The sequence below is a fragment of the Scyliorhinus torazame genome, chromosome 1, assembly GCF_047496885.1.
Source record: "Scyliorhinus torazame isolate Kashiwa2021f chromosome 1, sScyTor2.1, whole genome shotgun sequence".
Taxonomy (NCBI): Eukaryota; Metazoa; Chordata; class Chondrichthyes; order Carcharhiniformes; family Scyliorhinidae; genus Scyliorhinus; species Scyliorhinus torazame.
Window position 1 is genome coordinate 263,115,460 of NC_092707.1, and position 16,307 is coordinate 263,131,766.

The 16,307-nt window shown below is 43.3% G+C and overlaps 1 protein-coding gene across 8 annotated transcripts in view; it reads right to left on the reverse strand.

Moving 5' to 3' along the window:
• The window catches only part of ralgapa2 (Ral GTPase activating protein catalytic subunit alpha 2), an 855,222-nt gene that overhangs the window by 350,378 nt on the left and 488,537 nt on the right, over positions 1-16,307 (reverse strand). For all 8 annotated transcript variants that reach the window (XM_072505626.1, XM_072505670.1, XM_072505634.1 and 5 more), the window contains one exon: positions 16,137-16,295. In XM_072505626.1, the coding sequence (XP_072361727.1) occupies positions 16,137-16,295 (159 nt within the window). The remainder of the gene's footprint in view (positions 1-16,136; positions 16,296-16,307) is intronic.

Sequence of the window (16,307 nt, forward strand, 5' to 3'; positions counted from 1 at the left end):
AGGGTGGCACAATGGTTAGCATTGCTGCCTCACAGCGCCAGGGACCTGGCTTTGATGCCAACCTCAGATGACAGTCTGTGTGGAGTTTGCATATTCTCCTCGTGTGTGCGTGGGTTACCTCCGGGTGCTCCGGTTTCCTCCTACAGTCCAAAGATGTGCAGGTTAGGTGGATCGGTCATGCAAAATTGCCCCTTAGGGTGGGGGTTGCAGGAATAGGGCAGGAGATTGGGCCCGGTTGTCTTTCAAAGGGTCGGTGCATACCCGATGGGCCACATGGCCTCCTTCTGCACTGCAGGTTTTCTATGATCTTAAGCTCTGAATATTGTGACTATCAAATTTATTCTTATAAATACAGATATTTTTCCCCCCCCATTAGATTGTTATCTGAGCAGCAACAGCAGTTGTTCTGTTGTGGTCTTATTTTTGTATGAAGAACTGAAAGGGGCATGTGTGATAACTCCCAAATTTAGTCACACAAGTTTGATATCAGCATTTCATCTACAAATCTTGGCAATATTGGCCAAAAAGGACAGCAGGAGTGTTAAACTGGTTACCAAATGGGTGAGAATTAATTTCACTTGCCTAACTAAAAGCTAGATAGAACTGTGTCCAGGGGAACCCATGGTATGTCCCTAGTGATATTTTCAGTGCATTGAGCCTGTAAAACATTCTTGGTCCTATTATGCAGGCAGTTTTTGCTGTCATTGTCTTTAGTAACCTCCATACATCTGTGACGCGTGGACACTATTTGTATTGACAGACTTTCTATTCTTCTTGAGTAAGGCTTTCAGGAAGGATTGTGTTGCAGTTCATGATAATTGCATCACTTAATTAATGAAGACAAAAAAAATGTGCAAATCAGTGCATGGTTGCCAAGCACCGAAGGACGACAAAAGAAGGAAGACATTTGCAACAAAAGTGAAAGCTATTTGATCAGAAAACTCTTCTATGATATTAACATGCTCAATTTTAAAAAGGCATTTCAGTTTAACATTTGTCCACCATCATGCCTATGTGTTAATAAACATCAGTTATACAAATAAGTAGCATGCTTGAAAGCTTGTCCACAACTATGTCTGTCTCCATGGATTCGGTAACCTGATAAAGGGAATCATTTGATTATGAAATGCAATTTAAATGGCAGAGTCCACAGGAACCACAATATGTATAATTCCTAACTAGTCTTCTCCTTTCAGCTTGGTGTCAACTCGAATAAATTTCAGCATTTAGGCTATAAAGATGCTCGTGAATAGTTACTACAAAGTGAAGTTTTCTGCCTTTTTTTAAGCAAAGTACAGAGACACATTTTGTTTCCAGTCTGTTTATCTCATGATGTCCCATGCCCCCAAGTTCAGGTCTTACTTTGAGTAACCCAATGAAGAAAGAAAATATCTTTCTCACAAAAGCAAAGCATGACAAGGTTTTTAAATTGGTCATATTAGATTCTTGAAGCCTTGTCTATTTAGTAAAGCTGATTTAAAGGGACATTGTTGAGGACTGAATGCTATTTGGCTACTTTGGAAATTTGCTTCTTCATTCTTTGGATAGAATTCAAATCTAGAGTCACTTCAAGGGAGTGTACATGCGACATAAAATTGGGGGAAAATAATTGTTACACGGTCCCAGCATATTACACTGATTCAAAAGATACAAGTATTATGGCACTGAAATAGAGACCTACAATCTCTGAAATGCTATTCTTTGTGTTTTACCTTCCTAGCACCTCATTGTGAGGCCTGTTGGCAACCATAAGCCTTTCTTAATAATTTTCAGTTCCCAGATAAATATCCATACATTTCTATAGCAAGATATTAGGCCCTAAAAGGATAATGTTGCTCAGCACCAACCGAAAGGAAAGAAAAGCTTTAAACTGGAAGCTGCATGCCATTTTGCTACCAAATATCAAGGTAAAATCATGCATTGTAGCAATGCATACTCAATTATCTAGAGTTAATCAACTCCAACTCTTGCCAAATAGAGAATTTGTGGTTCATAGTTCAGGAGACTCAATAATGTGAAATGGGCACTGGCATGCAAAAGTCTCCACTTATGATGCCTGGAGCAAAGAGCTAATTATGCAAACTTGGGTTAATTACACAGTGGCCTGACCCAGCTGCAGTTATATTATTGCATGCCTTGTGCAGAGAACTTGAATGAGGTTAAGAATTGATCAATTTTTCAGCACTTTCATTTCTGCATGAGAGTTTTACACTATTTTTGAGGGCAAAACAAAATGGTGATGCCATTGTTAACTTGGTTCCAGAGGAACAGGTCTTGGGTAAACCTCTTATTTCCTTATGTCTTCACCAATTTTCTATAGTGGGTATGGGGAGAGCAATAGTTGAAAGCCAACTCTGCACGCTATCTGGCCTTGACCACACAAATTATTGTTGCTGCAGGCGTTCTGGATTGCTCAAGCTGCTGGAACATCTATTTCTTCGATCTCCAAAAGAATTTGGCAGAACTTGCATGACGCAAAATGCACTAAAATGCAGCAGAGGCTTAGTTGTGGCCATCTGTCACATGAGTTGATGCAGAATTTGAAGCCAGAAATTGGTACACATTGGAAAGGATAGAAAATATGATTTAAAATTATGAATACAACATAGAAAATAATTCTCAAGAACAAGGACAATTATGATGGTATTGCTAGAGAAATTACATCTTTCATTTTCTGGTGGAGTAAAATCCCAAAAAATGATTGAAAGAGAAAAAGATGAAGATGCATCCAATGGTTTATTTAATTAAAAGAAACCAAAAAGAAACACATGATGTTGGATGAAAACCTTTTCAAGGCAAAGATATTTCCAATTATTTAATGAATGCCACTGAAAACTGCATGTCCAACAAAGCTTACAATGAAATAAAGTGCTTCACTATCTGGAAGCAAAAATTCTCACCCTTTATTAAAATTGGAATCCATATTTTGCCTGCAGACCCATTCCTTAAAACAGGTCAAACTATCTTGTTGTAATACTGAGACCACTGCAGAACAAATAATGTTTACCTTAAGAGTTATGGGTCTCTATTATTCTTAAAGGTGAAATTGTACAGTGAGAGAATTATGTTAAGTTAAAAAAATTCAGCATCTGTTAAACTTTTATCCACACTTCAATGACCTGCATTGACCTCTGAACTTATGGTGCCTCCTTAAGAGGAAGATGGTAGCATAGTGGTAATGTTGCTGGATTAGTCATCCAGAGGCCCAAGGTAATGCTCTGGGGTACATATCTATGAAATTTAAATTCAATTATTAAAATCTGGAATTTAAAACTATGAAACTATCATTGATTGTTGCAAAAACCTATCTGCTTCACTAATGTCCTTCAGGGAAGGAAATCTGACAACCTTGCCTGGTCTGACCTACATACAACTCCAGATGAAATAGTCCAGCAAACCACTCAGTTCAAGGGCAATTAGGGATGGGCAATAAATGCTGGCCTTGCCAATGATGCCCACATCTCATGAAATAATTTAAAAAAAGATTGTGCTGATGTGGCTCCCCAATTGAATAGAATTAGAGTGAAATTTATTTGGTGTTGCAGTTATTGTGGCTTCCTGCCATTCCCAAAACTCAAGGCTAACTTCAAATGTTTTGAGATGCCAATAAATACTTGCACTCCACTTCATCAAATGTCTTCTCAACATCCAGTGAGTGTGGAAGTGTGGGTCATGCTTGATAACTCTTGTATTTGAAGCAACATATCTGCACAAATTAAGATTTTCAGGGCCAAACATCCCTCATTACAAATTAAAATGTGAATCCTGCAATCACGACTTATCACAATCACGATTTATGACAATCTCAATTCATTAAAACCTGCGTTATCAAAAGATTTGGGAATGTCTACTTATTCTCCCTAAAATTTTCAAAAACATTACTTTGGTAAAAGGACACTGAGCATTTTGTAATCTCTTCCAAATCTATGATATACTACCATTTTACATCCAAATCACATGGATGATGTTGCATTGTCTGTTCTTTTCAACTGATATACAAGTTTTCAACATCACACCTTCTCCATCACCAAGACCATCTATTTTCACCTCTAACATGATCCATCCCTCATCTTGCATGTTGCAGGCATTTTCTGCTGACATGGTGGCACAGTGGTTAGCACTGCTGCCTCACAGCGCCAAGGACCCTGGTTCAATTCCATCCTCGGGTGACTGTCTGTGGTGAGTTTGCACTTTCTCCCCGTGGCTGTGTGGGTTTCCTCTGGGTGCTCCTGTTTCCTCCCACAATCCAAAGATATGTAGATTAGGCAGATTGGCCATGCTAAATTGCTATTGAGTATGTTAGGTGGGGTTATGGGGCAAGGTGGGGGCGTGGGCCTAGGTAGGGGGCTCTTTCCAATGGTCGCTGCAGGCTCGATGGGCCAAATGGTTTCCTTCTGCACTGTAGGAATTCTATGATTCTATGAATTTCAATTATGCTTTTGCTAGTTCCTAACTCAACTATTCTAATGCCTTTTTGGTCAGCCTCCCACCCTCCCCAAACTTAAGCACATTCAAAATTCTGCATATCACAACTTGTTCGCTGACATTCACGGTCTCCAATCCCAAATGCCTCAATTTTAAAATTCTCATCTGGAGTTCAAATCCCTCAAAAGGTGTCACCCTCCCCATCTCTGTACTCTTCTCCAGCTCTAGAACTCCTCTAGAAACTCTGGTTTCTTCCAACTCTTGCCTCTTGTCCATCCCACACTACCTTCATCCCACCGTGCCTCCACCTGCCTATGCCCTAAGCACTGCAATGCTATCCCTAAAGTTCTCTGCATGTTTCGCCTCCTTTAACATACTCCCTACATCTTTGACTAAATTTGTCACGTTTCCTTCTTTGGCTCAGTGTCAATTTTTGTCTTATCATGGTCCTGTGGAGCGATTGGGGATGTTTTACCTCATTGGAGTTGTTATATAAATGCATGTTCTATTTTCTAAGTCAGCAAATGAATATCACTTTTGCCAAACCCCAAGAACAAAGTCTTGATTGTTTTATATCTAAATTGTTGTGCCTGCATCTCAAATACAGGAATATTTTTCATGATTTTCTTTTCAAAAAATATCAAACCTAGTTCTCTCCATCACCCAACTTTTAATCATCATCTTCAATTCCTCCAACATTACCGCGTCTGCATTCAGAGAGTCTTCAATATTTTCAAGGAGGTCATTAATCTCTTTTTCAATGATCCATCAAACTTTGAATCTAATATCAAAATATTATTGAATGTCTACTGTCTCATAAGTCAACAACATTCAAGCAGACACATGGTGATATCCATTGATAACATCATCAACTCCATCCCAGCATCTGTAATTGCTCCCATTATCCCATGTGACAACAATATTACATTTATAAGAGACTAGGACTTGCATATTGACGAAAAGGGCGTTTGTTCTCTCAGAACTGAATATAAAACCATCCAGGAATTTCTTAACCTTATTTCTTCATACCATATAATGTTTCACATTACCAATTAGCCTGTTCGGTCAGAGATTATAAACAATTGTATAAGAAAATCCTGGAGGTTCCTGCTAAGGTACTGGCAGATGGTTGTATGATTTTTTTTTAAAGCAATACTGCGCACTGGCTGAATCTGGTTTGTCCAGCTAAGTAGATTACTTTAGCGACGTGCGGAAGTTGCCAAGTTACAGGTAATTAACAACAGAATAGTGGCACAGCAAAAGTGGTCAATGAATCAATCTTATCATCTGATAATTCCATACACCTCTGCCAATGACTGAGGAAGTAATGCCACTAAGTAGCTGAGGAATGAGGGGGTCTCATAGAAACCTTTAAAAGTCTAACAGGACCAGACTGGGTGGATGCAGGAAGGGTGTTCCTGATGAAGGGGGAGTCCAGAACCAGGAGTCACATTCTAAAGATATGGGGTAAATCATTTAGGACTGAGATGAGGAGAAATTTCTTCACCCAGAGAGTGGTGAGCCTGTGGAATTCACTACAACGGAAAACAGTTGAAGCCAAAATATTGTAAGTTTTCAAGAAGCCCCATTATATGGGGTTAAAGGATCAAATGATTTTGGGGGAAAGTGGGAACAAGTTGCTGAGTTGGATGATCAGCCACGATCATAATGAATGGCGGAACAGGCTCGATCGGCCATGTGGCCTACTCCTGCTCCTATTTTCTATATTAATGGAAATATTCATTTTTGTTAATCATCACGTGTTGAGTTAGCTGATCCCTGTTGAACAAACTGTGAGGAGCTTACAACTGTCCTTATTGCCACGGCTAGCAAAATAAGCCAAAATTTCTGCTCTAATTGGTATTCTTGGCACCTTGGGTCACAGATGAAGAACTGTCCGTTGGCAAGTACAGAGGGCACCTGACACTTATACCTTCAAGAAGCAAGAAACGAGCATAAAAAAGACGAAAAATAATAGTAGGTTGTTTCATAGAATAGAATGTTTTCATAGAATGCCTACAGTGCAGAAGGAAGCCATTCGGCCCATCAATTCTGCACCGACCTTCTGAAGGAGCATTCATGCCTAGGTCCACATGCCTGCCCTATCCCAGTAACTCCATCTAACCTTTGGACACTAAGGAGCAATTTAGCACAGCCAATCCACCTACCCTGCACATCTTTAGATTGTGGGAGGAAACCGGAAAGCCTGGAAGAAACCCACGCAGATACGGGGAGAACGTGCAAACTCCACACAGTCATCGAAGGCCGGAATTGAACCCGGGTCCCTGAAGCTGTGAGGCAGCAGTGCTAATCACTGTGCCACCATGCTGCCCCGTACTGAAGAATATTAGATGATAAATTGTTTTTTTAATGTGGAGATATGGTATTGAGGTTTCATTTCACTTTTTTATTATTCGCTCACGGGATGTGGGCATCACAGGCTGGGACAGCATTTATTGCCCATCGCTGAGGGCATTTAAGAGTCAACCACATTGCTGTGGATCTGGAGTCACATGTCGGCCAGGCCAGGTAAAGATGACAGATTTCCTTCCCTAAAGAATATTTGTGAACCAAATGCGTTTTTACGAGAATCGACAATGGTTTCACAGTCATCATTAGACCTTTAATTCCAGATTTTTATTGAATTCAAATTTCATCACCTGCCATGGCGAGATTCAAACCTGGGTCCGCAGAGCATGATTCTAGGTTTCTGGATTACTAGACCAACAACAATACTACTACCTCCTTTGGCATTAATACCTATTGTTCTGCAGAGGTTAAATGAATGATGTTAAATAATTTTGCTTTCCTCAGAGGTTTGAAGAACATCATAGGGATACATCGAAAAGCACCAATAAGTCAGCATGATGTTGACACAGTTAATGAAAACTGAATACATGAAGTAAAAGCTAGATTTTTAAAGGAGGAAACAGATGTAAAGTAAATTGAAGATTCAGCATTGCTATGTCTTTGTCATTGCTCCAGCATTATCGAAGGCAGCACGATGGCAGTGGTTAGCACTGCTGCCTCACAGCGCTGAGGTCCAGGTTCGATCCCGGCTCTGGGTCACTGTCCGTGTGGAGTTTGCATATTTTCCCAGTGTTTGCGTGGGTTTTGCCACCACAATTCAAAAATGTGCAGGGTAGGTGGATTGGCCACGCTAAATTGCCACTTAATTGGAAAAAAAATAATTGGGTACTCAAAATTTATATTTAAAAAATTGCTCCAACATTATCCAAAGGTTAAGTTGGACCAATTTTTCAGAGATGCACTTTAGCACCATTGATACAGACAGAATCTGTAGCAATGACTCAGCAATTATGGAAAAAGAGTAATGTCACTTTGTGGAATGGTCAACTGACACCTATACATCAAGTTTGCTCATACAAGTTGAAAATAAAAGACATTGCTGTGTTGCTGCATTAAATTGATAATAGCCATCCAGTTACAACTGCAGGAAATTTTGTAAAACGTAAAAATTAATTGGTCATTCATGAGTGCTTGTCCAACTTAATATTTGTGTGAACCTTTCAAAACAAATGGATAATTTGAGAAGATAGTGTGAACTTCTGTGAAGTTTCAAATAATTTTTAATCATGTTTTTCCTAATGGTCTATAAGAGCCTCGCAGTGCTCTTAATGTAGAAAAATGTCCTGAGTACACAAAGGAAGAAACAAACAGAATTAGGAGAAGTAACTGAAATCTTAGTTGAAGGAATGGGTTTTAGAAGATTTTTAAAAGCAGTGAGCGAAAAAGAGCTGGATGGATTTAGGAAAGTCATTTTTAGAAAGCAGAGATAGGGCCTAGACACTAAAGGGTCTGCCATCAACATTGAAGTTCAGGAAACAAAAGGCATGATTCTAGCGGTAAGGTGGGTGAATAAGTGGTGGGCAAACATATTTCAAATCCAGAGCAATGGAAAATAGTCAGCAAGGGCCACACAGCAAGGACAGGAGCGATGGGCAAGGCAGGAAGCAGACAGTGGAATTTTAAGTGAATTGGAATTACGGAAGATGCATGCCAATCAGAAAACAAAGAAACAAGGGTCTTGAGGGGACAAGACATTGAGAAGGGTTGTGAAGGCGAGGTCAGGATAGAGGTGAGTGATGTTACTGTCTTGGTGATGGATTAAAAGTGAAACACAAAGATCAGCTCCTGCTCAAATAGGATGCAAGGGCTGTATCAGTTGACTTCACCCAGGGTGAGCAAATCAAAAGGTTATAAAAAATTTATAAGCTGATGGCTTCAATTTCTTGGCATGTCACGGAAACAAATTCCGGCTCACCCACAACTGACAGTCAAGATACACATTTTGACAATATAAAAGTGTTGAGTGAAGTGGTGGAGAGCGAGAGATGTGCACCTTCAGCAAACACACAGCGCACAGGTTGGAGGCTGGACATGGGACAGTTATCAGGTCTGGGGTTGTGTGTAAAGATTTTGGGAGTCATAAACATCGATGTTGAATGGAATGAAAATGGGATGGTCTCTCAGTCTATGGTGTGGGAGGCATTAAAGACGGTGATTAGAGGGGAGATCATCTGGCACAAGTCATATATGGGTTGGGAGAACAGGCAGGAGTGAAGGAGGTAGTGGACGAAATTCTGGATGTGGATAGGGAGTATGCGAGTGACCCAACACGAGTTCTTTGCACACAGGAAGCTGCAAATGCAATTTGACCTATTGTCTGTTTTGTTATGCTCTTGTCGTAGCATAAGCTGCTTCCTTGAAGTGCACTCTGTCAAAGGAAGGTTCAGACTTGGAGATAGCTTTAACACGTTTATTAAACTATTAACAATTCTCCTACTTGGATTCAACACTACTGTTAATCCTTTTATAGCTACTCAGATTGACTAACCAGTCTGCTACAATCCATGTGGGGAGAGTGATGTTCAATCAACCCTGTGTCTGTACTCACTGAGAGTCTCCACTGGAAAGAGGAAGATCATGTGTGCAGTGTCCTTATATATGGGTTTGTGTAATGCCCCCCTGTGGTAGTGTCACCTCTGTGTGTATCGTGAATGCCCATTGGTCGTGTTCTATCTTACTGACCTATTGGTTGACTGTCTGTGTGTCATGTCTCTGGTGTTCCCTCTGTTATCTAGCTAGGTATAGTGTATGTACATTAACCTCTTGTGTACTTAGTGATGTATATCACCACACTGCCCATGGGCCGGGTGGTGCGACAGCTGCACCGTTTAAAGGGGATGGTATATGAGTATGGAGAGAAGGATAGCCGATGTTTGCCCATCTGTCAAGGCTGCAAGAGGCTGCCAGGGAGATTGCGTAGGTGCGGGAGCTCGGTGGGATGGGTTGGTCTCCACCCCAAAGAAAGTTAATGGAGGTGTTTCATTCCTACTGTGAGGGTTGTTACACGTCAGAACCACTAGAGGATAACATAGAACATACAGTGCAGAAGGAGGCCATTCGGCCCATCGAGTCTGCACCGACTCACCCAGGCCCTCACTTTCACCCACTCCCCGTAACATTTTTGGACACCAAGGGCAATTTAGCATGGCCAATCCACCTAACCTGCATGTCTTTGGACAGTGGGAGGAAACCGGAGCACCCGGAGGAAACCCACGCAGACAAGGGGAGAACTTGCAGACTCCAGACAGACAGTGACCCAGCGGGGAATCGAACCTGGGACCCTGGCACTGTGAAGCCACAGTGCTGCCCTGCGGGGGGGGGGGCTTTGAGTTTCTTCAGGTGGGGTATCAGTTGCAGGAGGCATTGGAGGCACGATGGGGTTGCAGGAGATCTGTCGGGCTTTGGGTAAGATGCAGATGGGGAAGGCACCGGGTCCAGGTTGGTTTCCGGTAGAAGTTTACAAGTAGTTTGCAGACAAAACAACAAAGAACAAAGAAATGTACAGCACAGGAACAGGCCTTTCGGCCCTCCAAGCCCGTGCCGACCATGCTGCCCGACTAAACTACAATCTTCTACACTTCCTGGGTCCGTATCCCTCTATTCCCATCCTATTCATGTATTTGTCAAGATGCCCCTTAAATGTCACTATCGTCCCTGCTTCCACCACCTCCTCCGGTAGCGGGTTCCAGGCACCCACTACCCTCTGCGTAAAAAACTTGCCTCGTACATCTACTCTAAACCTTGCTCCTCTCACCTTAAACCTATGCCCCCTAGTAATTGACCCCTCTACCCTGGGGAAAAGCCTCTGACTATCCACTCTGTCTACGCCCCTCATAATTTTGTCGACCACTATCAGGTCTCCCCTCAACCCCCTTCGTTCCAGTGAGAACAAACCGAGTTTATTCAACCGCTCCTCATAGCTAATGCCCTCCATACCAGGCAACATTCTGGTAAATCTCTTCTGCACCCTCTCTAAAGCCTCCACATCCTTCTGGTAGTGTGGCGACCAGAATTGAACACTATACTCCAAGTGTGGCCTAACTAAGGTTCTATACAGCTGCAACATGACTTGCCAATTCTTATACTCAATGCCCCGGCCAATGAAGGCAAGCATGCCGTATGCCTTCTTGACTACCTTCTCCACCTGTGTTGCCCCTTTCAATGACCTGTGGACCTGTACTCCTAGATCTCTTTGACTTTCAATACTCTTGAGGGTTCTACCATTCACTGTATATTCCCTACCTGCATTAGACCTTCCAAAATGCATTACCTCACATTTGTCCGGATTAAACTCCATCTGCCATCTCTCCGCCCAAGTCTCCAAACAATCTAAATCCTGCTGTATCCTCTGACAGTCCTCATCGCTATCCGCAATTCCACCAACCTTTGTGTCGTCTGCAAACTTACTAATCAGACCAGTTACATTTTCCTCCAAATCATTTATATATACTACAAACAGCAAAGGTCCCAGCACTGATCCCTGTGGAACACCACTGGTCACAGCCCTCCAATTAGAAAAGCATCCTTCCATTGCTACCCTCTGCCTTCTATGACCTAGCCAGTTCTGTATCCACCTTGCTAGCTCACCCCTGAACCCGTGTGACTTCACCTTTTGTACTAGTCTACCATGAGGGACCTTGTCAAAGGCCTTACTGAAGTCCATATAGACAACATCCACTGACCTACCTGCATCAATTATCTTAGTGGCCTCCTCGAAAAACTCTATCAAGTTAGTGAGACACGACCTCCCCTTCACAAAACCATGCTGCCTCTCACTAATACGTCCATTTGCTTCCAAATGGGAGTAGATCCTGTCTCGAAGAATTCTCTCCAGTGATTTCCCTACCACTGAAGTAAGGCTCACCGGCCTGTAGTTCCCTGGATTATCCTTGCTACCCTTCTTAAACAGAGGAACAACATTGGCTATTCTCCAGTCCTCCGGGACATCCCCTGAAGACAGTGAGGATCTAAAGATTTCTGTCAAGGCCTCAGCAATTTCCTCTCCAGCCTCCATCAGTATTTTGGGGTAGATCCCATCAGTTGGGGACTTATCTACCTTAATATTTTTTAAGACACCCAACGCCTCGTCTTTTTGGATCTCAATGTGACCCAGGCTATCTACACACCCTTCTCCAGACTCAACATCTACCAATTTCTTCTCTTTGGTGAATACTGATGCAAAGTATTCATTTAGTACCTCGCCCATTTCCTCTGGCTCCACACATAGATTCCCTTGCCTATCCTTCAGTGGGCCAACCCTTTCCCTGGCTACCCTCTTGCTTTTTATGTACGTGTAAAAAGCCTTGGGATTTTCCTTAACCCTATTTGCCAATGACTTTTCGTGACCCCTTCTAGCCCTCCTGACTCCTTGCTTAAGTTCCTTCCTACTTTCCTTATATTCCACGCAGGCTTCGTCTGTTCCCAGCCTTTTAGCCCTGACAAATGCCTCCTTTTTCTTTTTGACGAGGCCCACAATATCTCTCGTTATCCTGATCTCTACCCATATAGCCTCACTGCCCTCTGAGGTGTCCTCTCGCAGTACAGCTGTGATATTCTCCCGAACAAGTAGCGCAACTCCGCCTCCCCTTTTACATCCCCCTCTATCCCGCCTGAAACATCTAAATCCTGGAACGTTTAGCTGCCAATCCTGCCCTTCCCTCAACCAGGTCTCTGTAATGGCAACAACATCATAGTTCCAAGTACTAATCCAAGCTCTAAGTTCATCTGCCTTACCCGTAATACTTCTTGCATTAAAACATATGCACTTCAGGCCACCAGACCCGCTGTGTTCAGCAACTTCTCCCTGTCTGCTCTGCCTCAGAGCCCCACTGACCCTATTCCCTCGTTCTCCCTCAATGCTCTCACCTTCTGACCTATTGCTCCCGTGCCCACCCCCTGCCACACTAGTTTAAACCCTCCCGTGTGACACTAGCAAACCTCGCGACCAACTGACTGCATTGGTGCTGGGGATGTTTAATGACTCATTGGCTAGGGGGTCCCTCCCAGAGACGTTGAAGCAGGCATCCATCTCCCTCCTTCTGAAGAAGGACAAGAACCCCCCCACAGACTGCGGGTTGCACCGCCCAATTTCTCTGCTTAATGTGGACACAAAACACTTGGCTAAAATCCTAGCATTGAGGCTGGAACCCTGCCTCCTGGAGGTAGTGGGGGAAGACCAGATGGAATTTGTAACGGGCAGAAAGCTGTCGTCCAACGTGAGTCGGTCACTTATCTTAGTTCTTAGGCCGATGGTGGGGCCAGACCGGATATTATATCATCTCTAGACATTGAAAAGGTGTTTGTTAGGGTCGAATAGTTGTTCGCTGTTCTGGAGAGGTTTGGGATTGTGCCTGGGTTTGCTTTCTAGGTTTGGCTGATAAATGAAACACCGGCTGCTCATGTTCGAACGAACATCATGAATTTGGGGCCGTTCAGGCGGCTCAGGGGGATGAGGCAGGGATGTCCTCTGTCCCCTGTTGTTTGCCTAGCGAGAGAACCATTGGCAATTATTTGAGGGCCACGGATAAGTGGGGAGAAATTGTAATGGGTGGAATAGAGCACACGGTATCCCCGTATGCAAGTGACCTTTTGCTGTACTTAAGGAATTCAAGGCCAGTTATGCGGGAGATAATAATAATAATCTTTATTGTCACAAGTAGGCTTACATTAACACTGCAATCAAGTTACTGTGAAAAGTCCCTCGTCGCCACATTCCAGCGCCTGCTAGGGTACACAGAGGGAGAATTCGGAATGTCTAAATTACCGAACAGCACGTCTTTGGGACTTGTGGGAGGAAACCAGAACACCCGGAGGAAACCCACGCAGACACGGGGAGAACGTGCAGACTCCGCACAGACAGTGACCCAAGCCGGGAATCGAACCTGGGACCCTGGCGCTGTGAAACAACAGTGCTAACCACTGTGCTACCATCTATATTGAAATGGTTTGGTTCCTTTTTGGATATAAACTGAATGGTGGGAAGAGCAAATACTTTGCGGTTAGCCCTCTTGGGGGTGCGGGGGGGAGGGGGCAGGGTGCTGGGTTGGGGGCGGGAGTTGCCATTCCGTCTGGTAGGGACCAGTTTTCGTTATTTGGGGGGTCAGGTGGCCCGGGACTGAGCGTGACTTTACAAATTGAATTTTACAAGTTGCCGAGCAGAGTTGGAGAGGACTTGCAGAGGTGGCACAGCCTTCCACTGTCGCTGGCAGGGCAAGTTCAATCTATTAAGATTATTATTTTGCTGTGATTTGTGTTCTTAGTTCAATACCTCCCAGCTTTCTTTCACAAAGTCGTTTGTTCGGGAGATGAAGAGGCTCGTAATGGGCTTTGTGGGTGGGGAGAACTCTTCGGATTCGGAGAGGCGGCGTACAGAGGGAAAAACAGGGGGGGGTTTGCCACTACCGAATTTGATGTATTATTATTGGGCGGACAATGCAGAGAAGGTGTTGGGGAGTGCAAGGTAGGTGAATTGGTCACGCTAAATTGCCCCTTAATTGGAACAAAAGAATTGGGTACTCTAAATTTATTTTTAAAATGTGAAGGGCAAGCCTGGAGGCGCTGGTGACGGCATCTTTGCTGTTTTCTCCAGTGAAGTATTCTGTGAATCCAGAGGTAGTCTCCACATTAAAAATATGGCGGCAACTCCGTCAGCATTTTAAGCTGAGGGCAGTGTCAATGTGAGCCCCAATCTGTAGAAACCATTTGTTTAAGCTGGCAAAACTGGATTTTACATTTGGGGGGTGGAAAGATAGGGGGCTGGAGATCTGTTCGGAAGGGTGGTTTGCGAGTTGAGAGGAGTTGAAGGAGGAAGCAGGGCTTGGGGGACCGGACATGTTCAGATATTTCCAGGTGCGTCACATTGTTCTGCAGGCATTTCCAGCACCGCCGCCTACATTGTTGGAAAGGGTACTCTCGTGTGCAGGATCAGAGGAGGGCAGCAAGTCTGGGATATATGGGCGGATTATAGGGGCAACGCAGGTTTCTGTGGATGACATGAAGGCCAAGTGGGAGGAGGAGCTGGGATCCATTTTGGAGGAGGAGGTATAGAGTGAGTCCCTCCGTAGAGTGAATCATTCTGCGCGAGGTTGAGCTTGATCGAGCTAAAGGTGATGTTTAAAGTGCATCTCACCAGGGCTTGGGGGACGAGGATAAGTGTGAGCGATGCATGAGAGGGCCTGCTCATTATACGTACATGTTCTGGTCCTGTCCTAAGCCGGTGGGGTTTTGGGGGGCCTTTTTCAGCATCATATCGGCAACCCTGAATGCTGACTTGGAGCTTTGTCCGTTACTTGCCGTATTTGGGATGTCGGGCCAGTCGGTTTTGAGGATGGGAGCAGGGGTTTTGGCATTTGCATTGCTGTTGGCCCGGTGACGTATATTGCTAAGCTGGGGGCAGGCGATGCCACCCAGTTCAGCACCATGGCTGGGGGATTTGATCGAATTCTTGTACCTTGATAGGGTCATGTTCACGGTGAGGGGGCTAATCAATGGGTTCTATCCATAGATGGTGGCCATTGCACTTTAAAGATTTAGTCACTGTTAGCTTTTAGAGGGGTGAGGAGGGGGTAGCGGGTGAGGGGGGGGGAATTGTTTGGGTTGTATTTCTGTTATTGGGATTCCTGTTATTGTTGTTGCTTGTAATTTTTGATACATGGATTGGTGCAGTTCGGTTTTGTAATTTTTTGATATAAAATGTGAAATGTTTTAATAAAAATATATTTAAAAAAGAAAGGAGAGCCTATAGTTGGAAGCAGAGTTGCAAGAACTCAAGACTATTTTAATTCAAACAAAAACGAAGAGTACATCTGATAAAGCATTAAAAACGTTTGATACTCAATATATCAAAGTACTTTGATTGGTCAGTGGTCAGTAAACAGAAGGCATAAATCCAAATTTATCGCAAGAATATTTGTTTTCAAATGTGGAGGAACTTTGGGAGATATAATATCCTACAGGAAACAATGGTAAAAGTAGCATTCATAATAGTTTGGAAAGTTAAGAAAATGCTTGAACGATACTTGAACAAGAGACATGAACAGTATGGGAAAATGAGGAGAATGAGACTATATGGAAAGCTCTAACAAAGAGCGGGTAAGGATGCAATGGGCCAAAAGGTCTCTTTCTATGAAGAAATCTTACGATCCTCCAAGAACAGTAGCTCTTGATTCCTGGCCAGCCCTCATTTTATACAGCAGTGCACACCATCAAACTTCACTTTTACTTAGAAATTAATCAGGAAACTTCCTGCCAGAACAACACTGTCTGGTGATTTAGCAGGGACTAAAAGAACCACATTATACAATATGCTGCAGCTTTCAATAAATCAGTGAATTTATACTTACTTCTGGCTTCTTTAAAATTTGAATGTAGAACATGCAATTTTTCATTGGATAGATGACGATTAAGACATCGCCAAAATCTGTAGGAATGATGCCCTTGCGGTAGTCCCTTGTGTGTTCAGACCAGATGATGTGAACTTCGTCATTTCCCAGGTGACGGAGCTGCAGTGGCAA